This window comes from Lissotriton vulgaris, chromosome 3_1 (genome assembly GCF_964263255.1).
Source record: "Lissotriton vulgaris chromosome 3_1, aLisVul1.2, whole genome shotgun sequence".
Taxonomy (NCBI): Eukaryota; Metazoa; Chordata; class Amphibia; order Caudata; family Salamandridae; genus Lissotriton; species Lissotriton vulgaris.
In genome coordinates this window covers 1,528,046,745-1,528,070,344 of record NC_141689.1, presented here as the reverse complement: position 1 = coordinate 1,528,070,344, position 23,600 = coordinate 1,528,046,745, and the positions used below count along the sequence as shown (strand labels likewise).

The following is a 23,600-nucleotide window of genomic DNA, read 5'->3' as shown; positions in this document are numbered from 1 at the left end:
CTCTCTGTACCATATTTCTCAGTCTGCTTTGCACCATCACTACATCAACTCTGTACCCCAATCCTCTCTTACTTCCTAACCTTTCACTTTATCTTATATCTTCACCTCTGTTCTTCCTACTTATGTTCTGTCTACTTCACCTTTCTGACTACCTTACTCCTTCTTCACCCCTATAATTTTCTGCCTCTAAACTTTCTCTTGGGCTATCTTTCGCTTCTCTCTCTCTTTCGGTCTTCTCTGTCTGCACTCTCTGTTTCAACTCAAACACGAAACCTCCCTTCTCTACCTCATGCTCTTTGAGCATCTCTCTGCCTCACCACTACCTAATCCAGTCTACCTCTGTATCTGCCTCCCCCATATTCCTCTAACTCACCTCGGTCTCTTCACTTTAACATTTCTCTCTACATCTCATTTCTTTTTCTACCTTTCACCGGTCTGTGTCCCTTTCTACTCTCTTTACTTGACCTGTCTTTATATACATCTTCTCAGATTGGCTCTCGCTCCACCTCACCACTTTCACTATACCTCTGTCTTTACCTCGCTGCCCTTCTCATGTCACCCATCCTTCCATTACAATTACTCAACAGAGTCAGACTTCACTGTCTAGCAAGGGAAGTGTACCTATATATGGTCAAAAAGGAAGTACTAGCCAAGGGAAGGGACTAAAGGAGGAAATTAACTGATATTATCTAATAGAATCAACCCCTCAGTGGCTTGTAGAGTGCTACTTCTCCCCGTAAGGGGCTCAAGGTGCTGGGGGGAGGGCTGCTGGTCTGTCGAAGGTGCTATGGATCAGTCAAAGACCTAGGTCTTGAGGTCCTTCCTGAATGAAGGCAGTTATGGTGATTGCCTGTGGTGGATAGGCAGGGTGTTCCAGGTCTTCGCTTCGAGGTAAGAGAAGGATCTTCCTCCAGCTGTGGTCTTGCGGATACATTAGACGGTACCAGGGACAGTTGTGCGGAGTGGAGGTCTCTGATGTGTGCGTGGAATGCGAGGCAGTGGTTGAGGTACGCAGGTCCAGTGTTGTGTAGGGCTTTGTAGGCGTGTGTGAGAAGCTTGAAGGTGATTCTTTTGTTGACTGGGAGCAAGTGGCGGTCTCTGAAGTGGCTGGTGATGTGGCTGCGGCGGGGGTGTTAAGGATGAGTCTGGCGGAGGCGTTCTGGATGTTATGCAGTTTCTTGATGAGTTTCTGAGTGATGCTGGCATATAGTGCGGTGTCTTAGTCTATTCTGTTGCTGACGAGTGTGTGGGTGACCATCTTTCTGGACTCTGTGGGGATCCATTCGAAGATCTTTCAGAACAGGCTTAGAGTGTGGCAGCAGGATGATGAGACCGCATTGATCTGCCGGTTCATAGTGAGCGAGGAGTCCAGGATAAGGCTGTGGTTCTGTGCGTGGTCTGTGGGTGTGTGGAGGTTCCAAGTGCTTACGGGGTTCTAAGTGCTGCGGGCCACCAGGAGTTGTCCCAGGCGAAGGGGGTGGAGACCATGATGAGGACTTGGTCGCTGTGGGTTCGTTGGTGAGGTACAGAATCCGCTGTGTGTCGTCAGCGTAGTAGACAGTGTTGAGTCTGTGGTTTCGGACGATGGCTGCTAGCAGAGCCATGAAACTGTTGAAAAGCGTGGGGCTCAGGGAGGAGCCCTGAGGTACTCCACTGCTAATCTCTGTGGGTTCCGAGAGGAACATAGACAGTCTGACTCTGTGTACGGCCGATGAGGAAGGAGCTGATCCATCCATGTCACGGATGCCGGCGTCATGGAGTCACGTGTTTAGGGTGCGGTGAGAGATGGCATCAAAGGCGGAGAGAGGTCGAAGAGGACGAGGGCTGCAGTTTCGCCTCGGTCAAGGAGGGCGCAGGTGTCGTCTGTGGTGACGAGGAGGGTAGTCTCGGTGCTGTGGTTGCTTTGGAAACCAGATTGGGAAAGGTCCAGGATGTGGTTTGCTTCAATGAACTCAAAGTTGGGCGTTGATGGCCTTTGCGATGACCTTGGCTGAAAAGGAGAGTAGAGAGATGGATCTGACTTTCTTGAGTTCCGTTGGGTTGGCAGAGGGTTTCTTCAGCAAGGGGTTGATCACTGCGTGCTTCCAGTCTTCCAGGAAGGTGGCGGAGTTGATGGAGCAGTTGATGGTGCATCAGAGTTCTGGGGTGATGGTGGTGCATGCTCTGTTGAAGATGTGATGCGCGCAGGGGTCCAAGGGTGCTCCAAAGTGGATGCTCTTCATAATCTTGAGGGTGTTGTCCGTGGTGAGTGGGGGTCCAGCTGAGCATGGTCTGTTGTGGTCCAGCATCGTAAGGTGTGGTGGTTGCGGTGGGGTGGGGTGGGAGGGTCTTTGGTATCTTGACTGTCAAAACTGTTGTATGTCTCCTTGATCTTGTGGTGGAAGTAGGTGCTGAGGTTGTTGCAGAGGTCTTGGATAGGGGGATGTATGCTATGTCTTTGCTGGGTCTGGCACATTCTTTGACCATGGAGAAAGGTTCCTTACTGTTGAGAGCGTTGGTGTTGATCCTTTCTTGTAGGACCGCTTTTTCCGTTGTTCTGATGAGGTGGTAGTGTGCGGTGACAGCATTCTTGAAGGCTAAGTGGTCTTCCAGGGTATTGCTGCTCCTCCATCTCTTCTCGAGCTGTCTACAGGAGCGTCTGTACTCGTGGAGGGTGAGAGAGTACCAGCTGGCTTTCTTGGAGTGTTGTTTGCTTGGGGCTTTCTTCAAGGGATCCAAAGTGTTGGCGATCCATCAGTGGAGGTTGCGTACTGCGGTGTTGGCGTCTGTGGGTGTTGGTGGAGGGGTTTTGCTGAGGTGGGGTGTTGAGCTGTTCTTCGGTGACCTTGTTCCAGCTTCTATCAGGGTAACTGTGAGCGTGGTGGTGAATGGTTTGTTTGGTGAAGACGAAGTGGACATAGCAGTTGGTCGGTCCACTGGAGCTCAGTGGTGTTGCTGAAGGTGATGTAGCTGGCAGAGAAGATGGATTAGAGTGCGTGTCCACTGAGTGGGCTGGGGAGGTGACCCGTTGTCTCAGTCTGACTGTGGCAAGGTTTTCCAGCAGGAATGAGGTGTTTGTCATTGGCATTGTCCAGGTGAAAGTGAGGAGGATGTAGTCTTTGGAGGCAAGATCGTGGGGTTTGATGAAGTCAATGATGGAATCACTGAAGGGTGGGCATGTTCAGAGGGGTATGAGGAGGTCTATAGATGAGGGTGCTGCGGAGGGTGGTGTTTGGGTTGGTCTGGACCTGGAAGTGGAGGTGCTCCATGTTGGCCGTAGGTAGTCTGTGTGGAGGGTGAAGCAGAAGGTGCTCTTGTGTACGATGGCTATGTCTCCCATGGTTTGTTGACACGGTCCTTGTGGATGATATTTTAACCGTCCGGGATGGCGGTAGCGATGTCCAGGGCGGCAGTGGAGTTCATCCAGGTTTCCATGAGGAAGGGAGTTGGGGGGGACAGAGTTGAGTAGGTCCCAGATCTCCACGGCGTGTTTGTGGAGGGAGCATGTGTTGAGCAGGATGCCGTTGAGGCAGTCGGGTCCAGTGTTTGTCAGTCATGCGGTGGCGGGGCTGGTGTGCGGTGGCAGTCAAAGGTGCAGCTACAGTTCCGGCAGGAAAACGGGCCTTGGGTGTCCATTGTGATGCCTGGTGGCAGGTGGTGTAGCATGCAGTATTGAGTGCTTGGAGATATCTGGCGTCGTATCAGTGGATAGTCAGAGAACCAGGGTCCGTGGCGCTGGGCTCGGTCCAGGCGTGGACGAGCCCAGACGGGCTCTGCCTTTGATGCGTCTTGAGGGGGAGGGCTGGACAGCTGGAAGGCGGGAAAGTGGGAAGTGAGAATCTGTGCTGGAGACGGGAAAAGGTGCAAAAAGGAGAGAGAAGAGAAAACAGTGAACAATAGTGGGAAAAAACAAGCAAGAGAAAGGGAGGAAAAAGAAAGGCAGAGCACCAGCAGAGAAGCTCCCCACTGGACCACCATGGATGAGGCGCAGGCGGGTGCCTGCGGATTGAGAAGGGCCTAGACCCACTGACCAAAGGGTCAGTAGCAGCAGCTACCAGGCGGAGCTGTACAGTGAAGAGAGCAGTCCACTGACCAGATCCATGGATTGCACCTTCACTGCACAGCGGGCGCCATAAATAGGGGGAGGGCGGGACAGCTGGGAAGCGGGAAAGTGGGAAGCAGCGCTGGAGGTGGCCGAGCAGCTGCAGGGACACAGAATAATAATCTGCAAAATATTAGTATAATGGAATGGTGATAATAGTCAGTGCACTGAATCGATTTTCATTGTTTTAATGAAAATACCATTTGCTGAGTGATATTTATTTGTGATTTCAGATATCCAACAATTAAACGTACAACTTCAAGTTCCATATGCATATGTTGTCTTTTAATAAAATGCACTAATCCCCTGGACATCCACAGTCACCCTTACAATATGCGAAAAAGACCTGGTTCGACAATGAATTATTCATAAAATATTGCTGAAAGTTAAAAAAAATTTTGATTCAAGAGCAAAAAGAAATTGCTTTATCAGTGGTTGTTCAAGCTTTCTTTGGTACTATTTGGCGATCACATTCAGGAAAGCTTGATAGTTGGGTTGTTTTTACTTGCCCCATTTCTGAAGTTTCATTTATAATACAATATTTGTTGTCATTATGAGGCCTGCAATTAGCTGAAAATGGGAAATAATTTCAAATTTGTACAGAATAGATGGCTCCAAAACACGTCTTTCCCTGGACTCCAACAATCCTTAAGATGGTTCTTTAAATTATTGAATTGTAGTTCCACAACTTGGTGAAAATAATTTATCAGCCTCGAAAGCATGAAGTTGGACATGCCGGGACTGAATTTGTGTCCTATCGCTTACTAAAAATGTTTCACCTCACTGGTTGTGCTGTTTTACTTACTTCTTATTATGCATGCATTGGCTATTATTGCTTATGTAAGCAGCTGGAAAACCTTTTTGTATAATGCTTTTTTGATTTAACCTTGTTCAGCAGTAATTGAAAATATCCCGGATTTGTAACCATGACACCACTATGTGAGAGTTTTCCACTGGTCGCACTGGACTGTTTTATTAAAGGCGATGTTTGGTTTATATTTTATTTCATGCTTAAGAGCTAAGTTTATTTATTTAGCTTGTGTTAGCTGTCCCATTGAAACTGCTGCTGGACACTTTAAGTGCAAGTGCATTTAAGTGTGTTTCACTGTATTAAATGCTTAGTAGGCATAACATACAATGTGCCAATGTACAGGCTTGCCTCCCTTTGATACAGCCATCAACATATACATTTGACTGGCATTTTATACATTGCTTCAAATGCTGATATTGTGCATGACTGGCAGTAGCTGCTCTTGTCATGTCCTTGCAAGCCTGTAGCTACAATTGGGAATGGAGTGACAGTTAAGCGAGTGACAGATGCATATGTAGTCGTGTATTCCATCGTTGGTGAGATTTGGGTATGGATCATCGCGAGTTTTATCCAAAGCCATGTAGTGTCCATAACCTCTAAGTGATGGTGACAAGTTATTTCTCTTGACTATCCTGATCTTTCATGTGTTGGTGAAGAGCCAGGTCATAACTGTGTTCTTGGAGATTTTTTTTTTTGATCAGCTTGGATTTTAAGGAAAGCAGGTCTCTTTCTGGAGTTTTAAGTAACTGCTTCTTTCAGAGGTTAATAATCTACTTCTTGAGAGCAAACACAGCTCAAGATAGCTTCCGGATTAAATGGATCAAGGTCTAAAACCCTTAACTAAGGTAAGACAAGGGCACTGCGGAGTAAACAGGCCTTCTTTGGCACAGTTTTTAGCTGAATGAGGCATTCCTTGTCGCACTATGCTGTGTGTGAGCCCTTATCTCCCCTTCAGGTTAAAGATCATTTGCGTCGCCTGACATGCCCTATGTGGAAAGGTAAACTGACCATTAAACAGTAAAATGATTATGAAAACGATTAGCTGACTTACAATAACAAACTTTTTTGTGAGGAGTTTGACCACCCTCTATTATCTCGCTGAACCACTATGTTCTTTTCTGCTCAATGTTTTTTTCCCCCTCTGGTTTCTAATCTGGAGAACACTGAGGACGTTCCTCTATAATTTCTTTTGCGTCCATCTAGACCCTGCTGGACTATTTATTTTCAGAGTGTAGTCACACCTTTATATAACTGTGACTAACAGTCCCCTTTGACATGCTCTGGAGGGAGGCTTGCGACTAGCGGTAGTTGTTTGATTCAAAACAGCACAGATCTTTATTTTGCCTGTACTTCTGGGCAAGTTGTCTACTGATTTTCGTAGTAAGTATGCATAGTCTCCCATAACTAGGATCCGCAATTTCCTTCTAGAAGTTTTTATGTGTTAGGTGCATGAATACATATTTCATCCTGCATATAACCTTATCTATGCACTGGGTTCAGTCCATACTGGTTTCCCAGTCCTTGTAACAACGTCTAATGCTGAGAAGATGTGGCCTAGTGGCTAGAACTGCCGACTTCGGAGCCTGCGGTTCCTCGTTTGAATCCTGACCCCGGCACCCGACTCCACATCGTGTGATTGAGGGGAAATCACTTAATTTTCCTGTGGCTAAAAATGTGAAATGTAATGTATGAATTTTATTTTCCCTCAAGCAGTGTACAGCACCCCGTTTCTTTCTAGCTAGGTTCACTCTTTATAAGTACCAATGCGTACTTTGTCTCATTGACCACGTGAAAGTCTCACCCTCGTCTTTATGAGTGTGCACTGGATAATTGTGAAATTGCTACAGAGTCTTTGATGCAGATAGATTTTTTGAGACTTTAAGAGCCTGACTTAAAGTTTCGGGGATGGATACTCCATCACAAACGTGACTGGTATCATGCCCACCATTAGGATATAATGCACTTATATAAGGTGGACAGAATATCTGGGCTGTTTGTGACGTACCTGTCCACCAACCTCTAAATCAGGCCCTAAAAGTTTAGAGTTTTTGGTTTGTTTGTTACCATAGTTCTGCCCACCCTCATGGTGTGTTTTGATTTCCTTGCAGACTGCTGCAGCCACAGGTCACACTGTGGTGTTGGTGGACCAGACCGAAGATATCTTGAAAAACTCCAGGAAGGGGATTGAGGACAGCCTTAAGAAGCTGGTGAAGAAGAAATTTGCAGAAAAGCCTGAGGTGACAGCCCGGTATTCATACAAATCCTAGTGGCCGGTTTATGGGGCAGGTTTAAATTTGTTATAGTAAAATGGCTATATGAAGCAACAGCTGTTACTTAAGCCAGATTTGCTTATGGGGTGAAAGGGGTGCGGACATGTAATAGAATTTCTTTTTTTCCTGCTCTATATTTCTAGGTTATAGTCATAGGCTTTTATTATGTGCTGAGTTGAATTGTTATGGTTTAAGGCGTTTTTATTGAGTTTGTTGCAATCTTAAACATTACGCCCACCTACAACCACCGACCGGTGGGGAACATCTTATTCAAAAGCAAACTTTATTAAAGAAAAAAGAGGGGCAGCAAAGAGAGGATGAGAAAGGGCAAAGGTAAGACTGAGAGAAGGAGTAGAGGACAGGTATCCACCTACAACATATGGTGTGACTCTGGGGGGGTCTAGGGCTGAGTGTCCTTCGGAGGATGCAGTGGGTCCGTTAAGAGAGTTGTGGGGAATCGCAAGACCCGTAGATAGGGAAGGCAGGTAAGCTCTACGAACTCTAAGGATAAGTAAGCCACCGTGGACCCCCAGGTCTTATCGAATTTAGGCAGCGTGTGGTTGATCCCCGCCGTAATCCGTTCTATTTCCACCACCTCCCACAGTTTGTGTAGCCAGTCTAACTTGGATGGGATGGCGGTTGTGCCCCACCTTGCCAGGAGAACCTTCTTAGCTGCCCCTAGTGCTAGAGTGATAGCCCTGCCCCTACAGGACTGGGGAGGGTATCTAAGAGGGTTGGGTAGCCCCAGGAGGATATAACTAGGAAATCTGGGGAGTTCTGTCTGATATATCTGATTGACTATGGGCAGAAAAGCTTCCAAAAATGTCTGTATCTTAGGGCAATGTCATAGGATATGGGACAGTATACCCTCTTGTCCGCAATTGCGCCAGCAGCGATCGCTGCTTCGGGGCTACCATTTAGCAAACCTCACTTGGGTGTCATACCAATAGTGTGCAATTTTCAGAAGCATTTCCTTCCCTGAGGTGCTCACGAGGACGCTTGAGCCCTGTAAATAATGTCCAACCACTCCTTGGGGGAGAACTACCGTCTCCGTTCCGCCTCCCAACTTCTCTGCCTCTGGGGATTTGGCCTGGGTTCCTGCCTTGTTGTGAAAGCCTTAAATGTCTGACAGAAGGCGTTTGTTGTAAGTGCGAGTAATGAATCAAATCTCAAATTTTGTGAGGAGCCGACCTGCTTGCAAATGTATCTGGGTGTGTGTGACCCAGTGGCGTAGCGCCAAGGCCTGCCAGTACGCGTCCTTGGGGATCCAATATGCTTACAGTTTGCATCTTGCTATTTCAAGTAGGTGTTCCCTACGAGGGTCGGGGGAAAATCTGGGTTTCCAATGAAGGGGGTCAAGGGTGAGACTGCAGAGGGCAGCTGACACCTCTCCTGGACCCTGTCCCACACCCGCATAGTGGCTCGCAGGACTGGGGAGAGCTATACACCCAGCGGCCGATGACGTCTGGGTAGCCAGGGAACTTTCCAAATGTTGGATCCCAGCGACCCCCCCTGTCCATGAAACACCAATGTTTCTCTGAATCTAACTGATAACATTCGATCATCCATCGTAATTGCGCAAGTTCGTAGTAACGCCCGAGATGCGGGATCCTGAGGCCGCTTTCGACCTGCCTCAAATGCGTGGAATGACGGACCATGCGTGCTCCCCCCCCCCCCCAATGGAAGTTGTTGATGAGTTGCTGCATTTGAGCCAACGTCGCGGGTGGCGGCATAAGGGGAGCATGATGTAAAGCAGACGGGCGAAATCGTTATTTTGACTGCCGCAATCTTGCCCAGCCAGGAGAAGGCATGTTTCTTCCAACAGCTCAGTTTAAGACTCACTTTGTTCAGTACCTCTGTGTAGTTCACCGGAGCGGTCTTCGCAGTGGTCGAAAAAACCCTGAGCCCTAGGTATGTGATATCCGTAGCAGCCCAGGAAAAAGGGAAGGGAAGTGAAGCGATCTGCCGCTGGTAGCTTGAGGATTAAAACCTGAGTCTTTTGCAAGTTGACTTTAAAACCCGACGCCGCACTGAAAGCCTCGACCTCTGCCAGCGGAGGGGGAAGAGAGAGCAACAGGTGTGTTAAAAAAAGAAGCACGTCATCCTCGTAAAGAGAGATCTTATGTTCCCTGTCCCCCATCCGGATCCCAGTGACCGTAGGGAGTTGGCAGACCCTTTCGGCGAATGGCTCCATATAGAGCATGAAAAGGAGGTGGGAAAGAGGGCACACTGCTGTGTCCGATTTGGAAGGGACAGGAGATACGCAATTTACCCATCTCTGGAATCTGACAGAGGACCTGATGCAAATAAGTCCAGTGGACCCGGTCAAATGCATTTTCGGCATCCACGAGAGAAGTATCGCCAGAAGCTGGGTTTGTTGCGTCTTGTCCAGTGGCGAGTCCCATCCCCACAGTTGTGATCTGGGATAAAACCCGATTGGTCGGGTTCCACAAGGCCTTGCTTGTGTGGTGCGAGTCTGGAGACCAAAATACTTGTGAAGATCTTCAAGTCAAAAAGGAGTGATAGAGTGCACACCAGTTGCTATCATTTGTACATGTTAATCCAATTTGTAAGTTTATTTGCGTGCAGGGCCCGGTAGCGTGGTCTGCCATGAAGCCACGTGCATTGTAAACAAAATAGAAAATTGTGCGACCTTTCACCCCATTTCCTGGCGCACAGTGAAAATGTGCCCTTGCAACAGCAAGTTAATCCAGGTTTGTTCAAAGTTTATTCAATTCATCAAAGGTTTCACACTTTCCAACCAAAGTACATCCGTCGTCACATGAGAAACGTCTTGCACAGGTCACTGTAAACTTAAATGCTGCGAAAATGCCAACAGGCCTTAGTCGGTAGCTGGTAGTGTGCGTAAGTAATCCTCATACGTGTATCCTTGTAACCCAATGCATTTCGGGCCTTAACCTGGCCCTTCGTCAGGGGTATTCTACAATTTAAAAAACAATGTTTTAGATGCAAAACATTCCAAGTCATTCAAAAGTATTGCCAATATTAACCACATAAATCCTCTCGCCATTAACGTTTTCCCTCTAATAGTGGTTTAAAGTACTACTTATTCCAATTTGGAAGGGACAGGAGACCACCCCATTGACCCTGATGCGGGCTTGTGGACTGTGGTATACGCAATTTACCTATCTCTGCAATCTGACAGAGGACCTGATGCAAATAAGTCCAGTGGACCCGGTCAAATGCATTTTCGGCATCCACCGAGAGAAGTATCGCCAGAAGCTGGGTTTGTTGCGTCTTGTCCAGTGGCAGAGTCGACGAGTCCCAGCCCCACAGTTGTGATCTGGGATAAAACCCGATTGGTCGGGGTCCACAAGGCCTTGCATGTGTGGTGCGTGTCTGGAGGCCAAAATACTTGTGAAGATCTTCAGGTCCACATTGAGCAGAGAAATGGGGCGGTATGAGGCACACTGACGTGGGTCCTTTCCCGGCTTGGGAATGACTACTACCTCCGCCATGGACATCGAGGGGGTGAGTTTCCCAGAAGCGCTAAAGATGTTGAACAACCGCGCCAAAAGAGGGGAGAGGTCCAAAGCAAAAGGTTTATAAAAGTCGACTGAGAAGCTATCTTTTTTCGGGGCCTTGCCTGCCTAAAGTCCTTGGATAGCCCGCAACACTTAATCAGGACTGATGTACGCTTCCAAACTGGCCGCAACTGAATCCACAAGCAGGTCACCAGAGCCTCTTGCGAATACTCCCTGGCCACTACAGGGCCCAGAGTATCAGCAGAGTAGAGAGCCTTATAGAAGGCCTCAAACTCTGATGTCTCCATCCGCACGCAGGAGCTCATCCCGTTCGGTTGCCTGTTCCACAACCCGACACGTTGCCATCTCGGCCCACCGAGCATGCGCCAAGAGTCTCCCTGCCTTGTTCCCTCCTTCGTAATAGCGTTGTTTGGTACGGAGCAAGGCGTATTCAGCGTGGTCGAGGTCTAAGGCTCGCAGTTGCTTCCTTACCTGTGTGAGAAAGCGCCGGGTTTAGACCGCCCCAGGCGATACACCCCCTCCAGCCTGCAGATGACCGCCTTCAAGGTGTCCCAAAGTATGTCGACCCCCACCAAGCCCACGTCGTTGACTTCAGATAGGTTTTGATAGTACCTCGTAGCTCAGTGATATTAGCGTCGTAGGTGAGTAGTTTGCGGTTTAAGCGCCATGAATCCTGCCGCTTGGCCCCTCCGGGGAGAAGCAACGTCAAGACGACCAGTGAGTGATCAGAGAGCACCGCCACCCCGATGGATACGTCATCAGTGGACGCCGTGACCCTAGGTGAAGTCCAAAAGAGGTCAATGGGGGTGTATGTTTTGTGGGCAGCGGAGAAAAAGGTGTATTCCCGTGCCGTTGGAAAGCGGTGACGCCAGGCGTCTGTGAGGCCCACCTCCTTCAGTCTCTGAAGCATCATGTCGGAGATTGAGCCGTGTGTCCCACCTGTAGCGTTGACCTATCCTGCTCCGCAGCAGGAACCAGGTTGAAATCTTCTCCCAATGACGAGATCCTCATCCGGAGACTCCAGAATCGAGCTTATAGTTTCTCGTAAGAAAGTCTCTTGGTGTTCGTTAGTGCTATATACTGAAGCAATCATATGTATCCTCTCTCCCAGTAGCACCCTCAAGGCCAGGAGGCGGCCCGCGACCTTCGCATGAAGTCCCACTTCTTTCCCCTGAAAATGCGTAGCCAAAAGAATCTCTACTACGGCCTTCTTTCCCAGCCCAATGAAAAATATCATCTGTCAAACCGATGCGATCGTAGCTGCTTCCAGTCCGTCTGCATGAGGTGGGTCTCTGGTAGGAGACAAATATCGCACTTCGCTTCTTTCATCAAGGCAAGAAGGGCACACCGCTTTGCGGGCGAGTTAAGGCCCGCACATTGAAGCTCATGATAACTACTTTAAGGCGTGTCATGTGGGAGGGAGAGGCAGTTCAAGAGCGAACTGACCTAACTTGTCGCAGAGGAAACCAGCGGCAGATGGGCACCCGCATCCCCTCCCACTCACGCGGCCATGGAGCTTCATCCTCGACAGGGCCCCCACCCGCAGAGGCCCATCGTACTGTATCCCTAGTCTAACCAGGTGGACCGATCGTGAATTAGGGAAGGTAGGCTCAGGACCTCGACGCAAGCAGCCCAGCACACCCCAGAGGAGGAAGAGCAAATAGAGAACACATGCAGCGTTCCCCTGGCATGCAAGAGTCCAAGAGTCACCCTACCTGCCCGCCAGATGGCATCAGTTCTCTCAGTCTGCAGGAGGACTGCAGCTCGCTCGTGGGTAGAAAGGAGGGGAAGAGAGAAAGAAAAGAAAAGGAGAAAAGGGATAGAGAACATAAGGAGACTTCAATGTCATCTACCAACCATAACAAGTCGCACCAACGTGCAGGGGTCCATGAGTCTGCCGATCGGTCATCACCGCAGACTATGAAGGCTACCAAAAGCGCGGGCTCCGGTCGCCTTGCCGCGACCTGCCCGTCTCTGCCGCCACAGGACCTCGGGAGCTGCAGCGGCCGCTCAGCACCAGGGTCCGCCTTCCTCACCGGGTATACAGGGTCTGTCTGTGTTCCGGGTGGCCTGAGACCGTGATCTTGTAGTTTACCAGTCTCGGAGCCACCTATGGACGCAGTTTATCGCACCACACCAGACCACACCAATCCAAGGCCATCATAAATTCTCGCCACTTAGTGAAAGTTTCCCGTTCCCTGATTGGTTTTGAACACCTGAGTGACACAACACTGAACCTGTTTGCATAATTACAGGAGAAAAGTGTGGTACAGAAGTAATATCTAGAGATGCAGATTTGTTTGCATTCTAATACAACTGGAATGCATGTTAGCTATCATTATAACATCTAATACTGTTCGCACAAATGATGAAAATCAGAATTTACTGACATTTTACACTTTTTGTGCACCTGGGTAGCTGCTGATAAGGAAAAGGACCCTGTCATGGCGTTTTACTTATTCACATAGTAAATTAGTCAGTAATTGAGAGGCAGTATTAGTTTGCATTCGGAAGGATTAATTTCCCCAGCTTGCACCCATCAACAAAACGGCATGATGCATTCTTTGAACGTGGAGGGAAAAATGTGTAGATTGCAGGACCGACAGACTCCAGATGTCATTCCTGTGATAGCACAAGTTTTACTATTGTTTACTATTGTTGCTAAAGTACCTTATGACCAACATGAATCCAGATCTACACCCATGGTAGTAACAAGCTATATGAGGAGGATGGGCTTGTCCGACAGTAGATCGACAATCTCACAACTGTTCCTCTAATTGAATCCTCAAAAGGAAATTATAGTTTAGTGGAGAGCGAAAGAAGGCTGCCATGGAACAAATACAAAGTTGAAATCCTGTGCGAATATTACTTTCTTTCCACCTAGCTGCATGTGGTGTAGGAGGACTCGAAAAATCACAAACATTTTACTAGACCTGCAGGTCTAGTAACTTGAATAATCTAATCAACCTAACTGTAATGTATTTGACCTGTGAACTGGTCTCAAATTGTGTGATCCTAGGCTAATATTTTGTCTTATGGAACTGCCTTTATCTTCATTATCACAGAAGAGAGCACCTTCAAATATGCACGTTAACTATTTCAGCTGTACAAAAAACTATTTTTATTTACTAATCGTTTGCTCCATTTAGAATAAGAATCAAGCCCACATATAGGATACACGTGATCTTTGGCTTGCCTCTTGGTTCACTAATAGCATTGCCATCTGGGCAGGAGCAGGAATATTTCCCAGTTCATGTTTAAAAACTCACTTTTCATAAATATATTACTAAAGCATGATGTGGAAGTGCACTGTCACTTACATGTAGCACATTTTCCATTGAAATGACAACAAAACCTTCCCATTACCATGTCGTTTTACTGATAAAACTATATAGTGCATGAACAATGTTTGGAAATTGGATTTGAGCAACAATATTTAAAATTTGCACATCACCAAGTAAAGTGTTTTGATCCTATAAAATCTTTTTTTACCACAGAAATACAAAAATGTGCCTTCATAGCTAGTGAAATATATTTTAAATGTTTGAACAGTTCACCCAACCCATATTTTAAATTTTGAGGAAACTCTTTCATTAGTAGTTCACACACTACAGAAGTTGGCAGTCTCATATTAATCCTCCACATCAAGAAATAAGTACGATCCAGAGATTGAGAAGATGGAATAAGCTAATTAGACAGCAAGTCATTGCCTTTTCTGACTCTAGGAGGAAAGAAATCTTTACCCTGCAAAACAAAATTGAAAAGAATCGAGAATAAAAACCGCAGAGAAATAATGGACAAGTATTGGGTTGATTTACATCTGGCAGCTCTGCAAAAAAATAGTAAGCAATCTGGCTTATTATTGCTATAACAATCAAAGCAGAAAATCTCCTAATGCTTCTCCGGTTTCTCAGAATGATTGGGAAAATTATCTGCTTGAGCTCTAAAAAGCAAACCCGGTTAACCTCAGTTGCAGTGAACTCATCAATCAGAAGCCTCTGAACAAACTTGACCTGCAGATAACAGCACCCACAGAGACACAAATTGAATCATACATAAAGAAGGCTAGAGCCTCAGCAGCAATGGGTCCATACAAGGTTCCAGTAAATGTTCTTCAGAGCAATCCGGAAGGATGGAGTAAGTTCCTAGCCCCTATCTTCAACTACTACTATGATACTGGCCGTATTCCAAACTCATGGACAGAAAGTATTGTCATTCCTCTTCTGAGGAAAGGCTGCCGCCTTTCTCCCAGTAAGTATTGTCAAATCGCACTCCTGGATGCAACCGGGACAATCTTTGTGGCAAGTATCTTAGATCATCTAAAAGATTAGGCCTTTACCAGGGGTGCAATTCCGATGGCCCAAGTCGGTTTTCAGTCGAAAGACTCTGTAACAGACAGCTTTGGAATTCTACAAACAATTATCAATAAGTATGTAATGAGTAAGTCGCAAGTGGTCTATAGTAAGTTTGTTCATTTCTCAACAGCCTTTGACAGGGTCAGTAGACCTACCCTGTGTAGGAAATTAATGACTATGGGGATTCCAGATGCTCTGCTACGGCTAATAGTCTCCCTACATTCATCCATGTGGTATAGAGTTCAGATGGGGAGAGGGGTCAAAGGATTGACCTACAAGGTACCTACCTCGAATGGCTTGAAGCAAGGATGCTTACTAGCCCTTCTTTTGTTCTCACTATTCCTCAGTGACCTACTAGACTGTTTTATAAAAAAATAAAGAACTTTCCTCCCAAAATAGCTTCATCCAATATATATACTCTTATTAACGGCTTAAAGCCTGAAATCTTACAGCCTTTCATTTCACATGCTTTGCACAGCGCGATTGTCACACAGTTCACTTTACAAAATCCTCTAACTTCATTCACAGAAAGAAAAGTAAATGTAGGAAGACAAACTGACTTTTGACCTCCGTCTCTGAAAGCTGAGCAACAAGATAACCAGATTTAAAGGCATCATTATTTCTCATTTTCTTTGAGCAAACAGCACACCTGTTGTCAGCTTGCCAGAATGGGCGAGAAGGCAAAAAAATAGCTTGTCCTGATTAAATCTAGCTCACCATACGCCATAGCGAGTGGATTTTTCGCACCCATTGTAGGATCTAGGAGCACAACAAACTATGCAAATTCCCCGAAAGCCTGTGCACTCTTACTTGCTAAAGCCTGCCACACACACTCTCAAAAACACTTGTAAGTTTGTAATTACAATCATGAGTAGTATGAAGCAGACTCCATTGGATGGAACTTTAACTGACTGCAGAAAGGAGTCTTCCAGGGACCCCAGCACCTACTGCATCGTAACTGAACTAGATTTATACATCCTTCTGCATGTCACCTTAGAGGTCTCATTAAAGAGGCAAATGGCAGTAAACAAATCTTTCACAGAGGGCTCTGAGGTTTACACAAAGTTTTTCTAGAAGTTAATCCTGGAAGAAGAGGCATCATTCCCAAATGAGATACTCGAATCCTCTGTGCTTTAACTGAAATACAAAGAGACTCGGATAGCAATAAGTCTTCAGTCTCAGACCCAAAATTCGAAGTTTGCCTCATTGTAACTTGAAGTCACTGTAATACAAGTTATGAACACATAGGGTACGTTTTGCACCTTGAACTTGGTTCTTTGTTCAAAGAAAATGCCATTTCACAATGTATCTGTTGATATGCCTACTCACATGACTTTCAGAACACCCCCTTGGCATGTGGTAGCGACTGCATGGTGCCTTTGTGCGCAAGTGAGCCAAACTAAAAATAGAAAACTTAGAATAAGGATGATATCTTTGTCATGCTTATTCAAAAGCAGTTTTGCAGGTTGTGTTGACTTGTTAAGGCATTATAGCAGAATCACTAATTAAATCAACATCAAAGTTGTGTTTGATGCCCGTGTAGAAAAGTCAAGTAAATGTCAGAGAATACAAATTGGGGATGCGTCTGTGGCTGCTGTCGGGGGAATAATTTTGGACATAAACAAATCGACGCTTTAATCCTTCTTCCTTTCGTTTTCCAGGCAGGTGCTCAGTTTATTCAGAAGACCTTAAACAATTTTACGACATGCACAGATCCTGCATCGGTGGTGCACAGCACAGACCTAGTCATTGAAGCAATTGTAGAGAACTTGACTGTGAAGAACGAGCTCTTCAGGACGCTGGACAAGTTTGCTCCCGAGTAGGTGCAGTTTATGTTTATATCACAAACCAGAAATTTAGAACAATGTGCTGTATTCATTTATAAAATGTTTAGGATTTCTTTACTGTGAACATTGTTGACAACTAGAGTTTGAATTTGTGTTGCCCAGCCTGCTAGATTGTTCACAGTGGGTGTGAAGATGTTCCACACACCTTTAGGAGAAACATTCTTCTACCTTTATGATTCCTGCCCTCCTTAAGTTTCATAACATTGATGCCAGAACAAAACAAATTAGTGTAGATGACATTGGGTGATTTTACTGCAAAATCCAATTAAAGACTGCCCTATCAGCTTTGTTTTCAATAATATTCCAGATGATGTTTGTAGAATTTTTATCTTTGGCCTCAGTCAACGCCAGCTCCTCAGGTCAACTGGGGTGTGAAGGTGAAACATTCAACAGAAAAAGTATGTGTAAATTTCTCCCCTAGAAGGAGCATGCCTTCAATCGAAGTTTGCTCTGATACTGTTCTGTGGCTGGGTCCTGACACCCTTTGAAAGATGAAATCAGTTTGGTGGCACTCCATATCTTGCCTTTGCAAACGTCTACCGCATTCCATGCTAAATCATCTGAACCCCTTTCCTTGCATTTTCTATTGGCAAAGAAAGCCAGCAGAGGACTTTCTGCTCTTTATCATGTGTTTTTAGGGCTCGCTTAAATAGCGCATGCATTGTCTCCTCAAGACCTTTAGTTTTCTAACACTGGACTTTAAGGATACCTATTGCTTAACATTGGTAGGCTTCATTGTCACTCATTTCCTTGCTTTTTAGTGAACAGTTGCCATAGACTTCCTTCCTCTTTGTGTGTATGTCCTTCCCTTGGAGCATGGATGCATTATTTGTGTCCTTCCACTGCACATTTTTAGACGCTACCTTTTTTTTGTCTTTTAAATACTCTTCAAAAGTGTATCTTTTTAGGCCTACTTGCCTCCCCCTCTGTTACCCCCCCCTGCTTACTCTCTGCTAGCCATTTGCTTGCTCCAACCCTCATGCCCCTCCCAACCAAACTCAGTTGTCAGCTTGCTGCCATACCCTCCCTCCTACCCTTCATTGTCTGTCGCCACCAACTTGTCCCATATCTCCCATGCTTCCTCCTGTCTTCTCTCCCTGCTCCTGTGTTGCCTCCACTCACCCTCCCTTCCTTCCTTTGTGCTGCCTCCTACAGCCCTCCCTTCCTTCCTTTGTGCTGCTTCCTCCTGCCCTCCCTCCCTTCCTTCCTCTGTGCTGCTTCCTCCTGCCCTCCCTCCCTTCCTTCCTCCGTGCTGCCTCTTCCGCCCTCCCTCCCTTAATCTGTGCTGCCTCCTCCACCTTCCCTTCCTTCCTTTGTACTGCCTCCTCCAGCCCTCCCTCCTTTCCTTTGTGTTGCTTCCTCCTGCCCTTCCTTCCTTCCTCTGTGCTGCCTCATCCACCTTCGCTTCTTTCCTCTGTGCTGCTCCCCCTCCCTTCCTCTGGGATGCCTCCACCAGCCCTCCCTCCCTTCTTCTTTGTTTCCTCCGCCAGCCCTCCCTACCTTCTTCTTTGTTGCCTCCGCCAGCCCTCCCTCCCTTCTTCTTTGTTGCCTCCACCAGCCCTCCCACCCTCCCTTCTTCTTTGTTGCCTCCGCGAGCCCTCCCTCCCTCTTTGTTGCCTCCTCCCTTGTGTTGCCTCTTTCTGCCCTCCCTCCCTCCCTCCAAGTTGCCTCTTTCTGCCTGTTCTTCCTCAGTGTTGCCTCTTTCCACTCTCCCCTTGCTTCTTCCTGCCTGCTCCCCCACTCTCCGTGTTGCCTCCTCCCCCTCGCCCTCTCTCCCTTGGTGTTGCCTCCTCCCGCCCACCATCTCTGCCTTGGCGTAGCCTGTGCCCGACTTCCCTCCCTTCCTCTGTGTTGCCTCCTCTGGTGTTGCTTCCCGATCGGTATTGCCTCCAGCTCACCCTCTCTCCCTTTTTTTAAAACAATGAATACTAGTGTGTGAGATACCTCAACTATCTCAATACACACACCTTAATTTTAATATAGTCTCGCACCCTGTTTGATTAAAGTTTTGGAACACAGGGCAGACAAGCCTTTTTACCATTTCACAGCACTGCACTTCCCTATCACTAATCACTACTGCTGTAACCAAAGGGTTTTCCTCCTGGTGGAGGTTGCATAACCACCAACCCAATGATTATGCACTCACGCGTCTAAAGGGGCGGAGAATCAAGATATACCGCTTTCGCTTAACAACAGACACGTGCATGAGGGTTTTTTATTGGGACAGGAGTACGCTACCTGCAAACCCAAGTTAAAGCAGGACAAGTGATCCTTTCTCATTTGGTTGCCTCCTCCCGCCCACCATCTTTGTCTTGGTGTTGTCTCCTCCTGCCGATTCTCCCTCCCTTGGCGTAGCCTGTGCCCGACTTCCCTCCCTTCCTCTGTGTTGCCTCTTCCGGTGTTGCTTCCCGATCGGTATTGCCTCCAGCTCACCCTCTTTCCCTCGCTGTTGCCACCTCCCACCCACCCTCCCTCCGTAGGTGTTGCTTTCTCCCACCCTCCTCCCTCCCTAGGTGTTGCCTCCTCCCGCCCACCCTCCCTCCCTAGGTGTTGCTCCTCCTGCCCACCCTCCCTCCCTAGGTGTTGCCTCCTTCCGCCCACCCTCCATCCCTAGGTGTTGTCTCCTCCCGCCCACCCTCCCTCCCACAGTGTTGCCTCCTTTCGCCCACCCTCCCTCCCACAGTGTTGCCTCCTCCCTTCCACCCTCCCTTTCTCGGTGTTGCCTCCTCCCTCCCACCCTCCCTTTCTCTGTGTTGCCTCCTCCCTCCCACCCTCCCTTTCTCTGTGTTGCCTCCTCCCTCCCACCCTCCCTTTCTCTGTGTTGCCTTCTGCCTCCCACCCTCCCTTTCTCTGTGTTGCCTTCTCCCTCCCACCCTCCCTTTCTCGGTGTTTCCTCCTCTCTCCCACCCTCCCTTTCTTGGTGTTGCCTCCTCCTGCCCGTCTTCCCTCCATCAGTGTTCCTCTGCCGCCCTCCCTCCCTCCATCTGTTGCCTCCTCTCTCCTGCTCTCCTTCCTTCCTATTTGCCTCCTCCCGCCTACCCTCCTTGTTGCCTCCTCCCACTCTCCCTCCCTCTATGTTGCCTCCTCCCGTCCGCCCACCCTCCCTCCCTAGGTGTTGCCTCCGACCCGCCCACCCTCCCTCCCTAGGTTTTACCTTCTCTTGCCCACCCTCGGTGTTGCCTCCTCCTGCCCACCGCCCTCCCTGGGTGTTACCTCCTCCCGCCCACCTTCCCTCCCTCGGTGTTGCCTCCTTCGTCCATTCTCCCGCCCACGGTGTTGCCTCCTCCCTCCCACAATGCCTCCCACTGTGTTGCCTCCTCCCTCCCACCCTCCCTTTCTCGGTGTTGCCTCCTCCCTCCCACCCTCCCTTTCTCGGTGTTGCCTCCTCCCTCCCACCCTCCCTTTCTCGGTGTTGCCTCATCCCTCCCACCCTCCCTTTCTTGGTGTTGCCTCATCCCTCCCACCCTCCCTTTCTTGGTGTTGACTCCTCCCTCCCACCCTTTCTTGGTGTTGACTCCTCCTGCCCGTCTTCCTCCCTCAGTGTTGCCTCCGCCCACCTGCCCACCCTCCCTCTGTGTTGCCTCCTCCCTCCCTCTGTTTTGCCTCCTCCTGCCCTCCCTCCCTCTGTGTTGCCTCCTCCCACCTGCCCTCCCTCTGTGTTCCCTTCTCCCGCCTGCCCTCCCTCCCTCAGTGATGCCTCATCCGCCCGCCCTTCCTCTGTGTTGCCTCCGCCCGCCCTTCCTTCCTCTGTGTTGCCTCCTCCCGTCCGCCCTCCCTCCCTCTGTGTTGCTTCCTCCCACCCTCCTCCCTCCTTCTGTGTTGCCTCCTTCCGGTCTGTGTTGCCTTCTCCTGCCCGCCCTCCCTCCCTTCCTCTGTTTTGCCTCCTCCCGCCCTCCCTTCCTCTGTGTTGCCTCGTCCCACCCTCCCTCCCTTTGTGGTGCCTCCTACGCCCACCCTCCCTCTGTGTTGCCTCCTCCTCTCGCCCTCCCTTCCTCTGTGTTGCATCCTCCCGCCCTCCCTTCCTCTGTGTTGCCTCCTTCCGCCCGTCCTTCCTCCCTCTGTGTTGCCTCCTCCCACCCGCCCTGCCTCCCCCTGTGTTGCCTCTGCCCGCCCCCTGTGCTGCCTTCACCCGATCGCCCTGGCTCCCTATGTTGCCTCCTCCCACCCTCCCTCTGTGTTGTCTCCTCCCGCCCTGTTTTGCCTCCTCCCGTCTGCCTGTCCTCCCTCTGTGTTGCCTCCTACTGCTCGCCCTCCCTCCCTCTGTGTTGCCTCCTCCTGCCCTCCCTCTGTGTTGCCTCCTCCCGCCCGCCCTCCACTGTGCTGCCTCCTCCAGCCTGCCTGCCCTCCCTGTCTCTGTGTTGCCTCTTCCTGCCTGCCCTCGTTCCCTTCCTCTGTGTTGCCTCCTCCTGCCCTCCCTCCCACTGTGTTGCCTCCTCCTGCCAGCCCTCCCTCTCTCTGTGTATTTGTATTTTGTATTTGTAGAGCGCATCAATCGTCCCAAGAGACATCACAGCGCTAGGACAGAATAGAGAATACTGGAATGATCGGGGTTGGGATCAGTGTCTAGGAAACAGGATGGGTTTCAGATAGTCGTCAGTTAGACGAAGGTCGAGTGGCAGGCCATTCCAGAGGACCGCGGTGATTTGGAGAACGACCAGTGTTCCGTTTTGACAGTGGTTGTACGTTAATCTGAGGCAAGGGCTTGGTGACATGATCTCAGGTTTCGTGAGGGGATATGGAAGTGTAGTTTATCTTGTAGGATGTGTGGTCCTATTTTGTGTATGTTTCTGTGCGCAAAACAGAGGAGCTTGAAGTTAGCTCTCTGACGGACTAGTAGCCAATGTAATTCCTTCAGGCAGTATCATGCTGAACTGTATTTTCTTTTATTGCATATTAGTTTGGCAGCAGCACTCTGGACCACCTGAAGTCTGCAAAATGAGTCGGCCATGCCAAAATAAAGGGGCGTTGCCGTAATCTAGTCTGCTCAGTCTGTGTTGCCTCCTCCCGCCCTCCCTCCCTCTGTGTTGCCTCCTCCTGTGTTACCTCCGCCCACCCTCTCTTCCTTCCTCTGTGCTGCCTCCTTCGCCCTCCCTTCCTTACTCTGTGCTGCCTCCTTCGCCCTCCCTTCCTTACTCTGTGCTGCCTTCTTCGCCCTCCCTTCCTTCCTCTGTTCTGCATCCTCTGCCACCCTCCTTTCCTTTCTCTGTGCTGCCTCCTCCGCCATCCCTCCTTTCATCTGTGCTGCCTCCTCCCCCTCCCCCCTTTGTGTTGCCCCCTCCCGCCCCCCTCCCTCCCTCTGTATTGCCTCCTCCCGTCTGCCCTCCCTTTATGTTGCCACCTCCCGCCCTGCCTCCCTCTATGTTGCCTCCTCCGGCCCGCCCTCCCTCTGTGCTGCCTGTTCCCGCCCGCCCTCCCTCTGTGCTGCCTCCTCCCGCCCGACCTCTCTCTGTGCTGCCTCCTCCTCCCACCCGTCCTCCTACTGTGTTGCCTCCTCCCTCCCTCCTTCTGTGTTGCCCCCGCCCGCCCTCCCTTCCGCTGTGTTGCCTCCGCCCGTCCTCCATTCCTCTGTGTTGCCTCCTCCCGTCCGCCCTCCCTCCCTTTGTGTTACCTCCTCCCGTCTGCCCTCCCTCTGTATTACCTCCTCCCGCCTGCCATCTCTCCCTTAGTGTTGCCTCCTCCTCCTGCCTGCCCTCCCTCCTTCTGTGTTGCCTCCTCCCGCCCGCCCTCCCTCCCTCTGTGTTACCTCCTCCGCCCGCCCTCCCTCCCTCTGTGTTACCTCCTCCCGTCCGCCCTCCCTCCCTCTGTGTTGCCTCTTCCTGTCCGCCCCCTTCCTCTGAGTTGCCTCCTCCTGCCATCCCTCCCTCTGTGTTGCCTCCTCCCTCCTACCCTCCCTTTCTCGGTGTTGCCCCCTCCCTCTGTATTGCCCACTCCCGTCTGCCCCCCTCCCTCCCTCCCTCTGTAATGCCTCCTCCTGCCTGCCCTCCCTCGGTGTTGCCTCCTCGTGCTTGCCCTCCCTCCCTCTATATTGCCGCCTCAGGCCCTCCCTCCCTCTATGTTGCTTCCTCCCGCCCACCCACTGTGATGCCTCCACCCGCCCTCCCTCCCGCTGTGCTGCCTCCTCCCGCCCTCTCTCTGTGCTGCCTCCTCCTCCCACACGCCCTCCCTCTGTTGCCTCCTACTGTGTTGCCTCCTCCCGCACTCCCTCCCTCTGTGTAACCTCCTCCCGCCCACCCTCCCTCTGTGTTGCCTCCTCCCGCCCGCCTTCCCTCCTTCTGTGTGGCCTCCGCACGCACGCCCTCCCTCCCTCTGTGTTGCCTCCTCAGGTCCGTCCTCCCTCCCTCCCTCTGTGTTGCCTCCTCCCTCCCTCCTCCCTCCCTCTGTATTGCCTCCTCCCGCCCTCTCTGTGTTGCCTCCTCCCACCCTCCCCCTCCCTCCCTCTGTGTTGCCTCCTCCCACCCGCCCTCACTCCCTCTGTGTTGCCCCCTCCCGCCTGCTCTCCCTCCCTTTGTGTTGCCACCTTCCACCGCCCCCTTCTATATTGCCTCCTCCCGCCTGCCCTCCCTCCCTTTGTGATGCCTTCTCCTGCCTGCCTGCCCTCCTTCCCTCTTTTGCCTCGACCCTCCCTCTGTGTTTCCTCCTCCTGCCCTCCCCAGCAGGCCACCATCTCTGAGAGTGCCGGCTATTCCCAATGAGTCGCAAAATTCGATCTGCCTTGTGAATATTAATCGGA

General features: G+C 49.8%; 1 protein-coding gene across 1 annotated transcript in view; it reads left to right on the top strand.

Moving 5' to 3' along the window:
- The window catches only part of HADH (hydroxyacyl-CoA dehydrogenase), a 307,472-nt gene that overhangs the window by 42,366 nt on the left and 241,506 nt on the right, over positions 1-23,600 (top strand). Inside the window, exons 2-3 of the mRNA XM_086962014.1 lie at positions 7,001-7,129; positions 16,685-16,842. Of these exons, the coding sequence (XP_086818140.1) occupies positions 7,001-7,129; positions 16,685-16,842 (287 nt within the window). The remainder of the gene's footprint in view (positions 1-7,000; positions 7,130-16,684; positions 16,843-23,600) is intronic.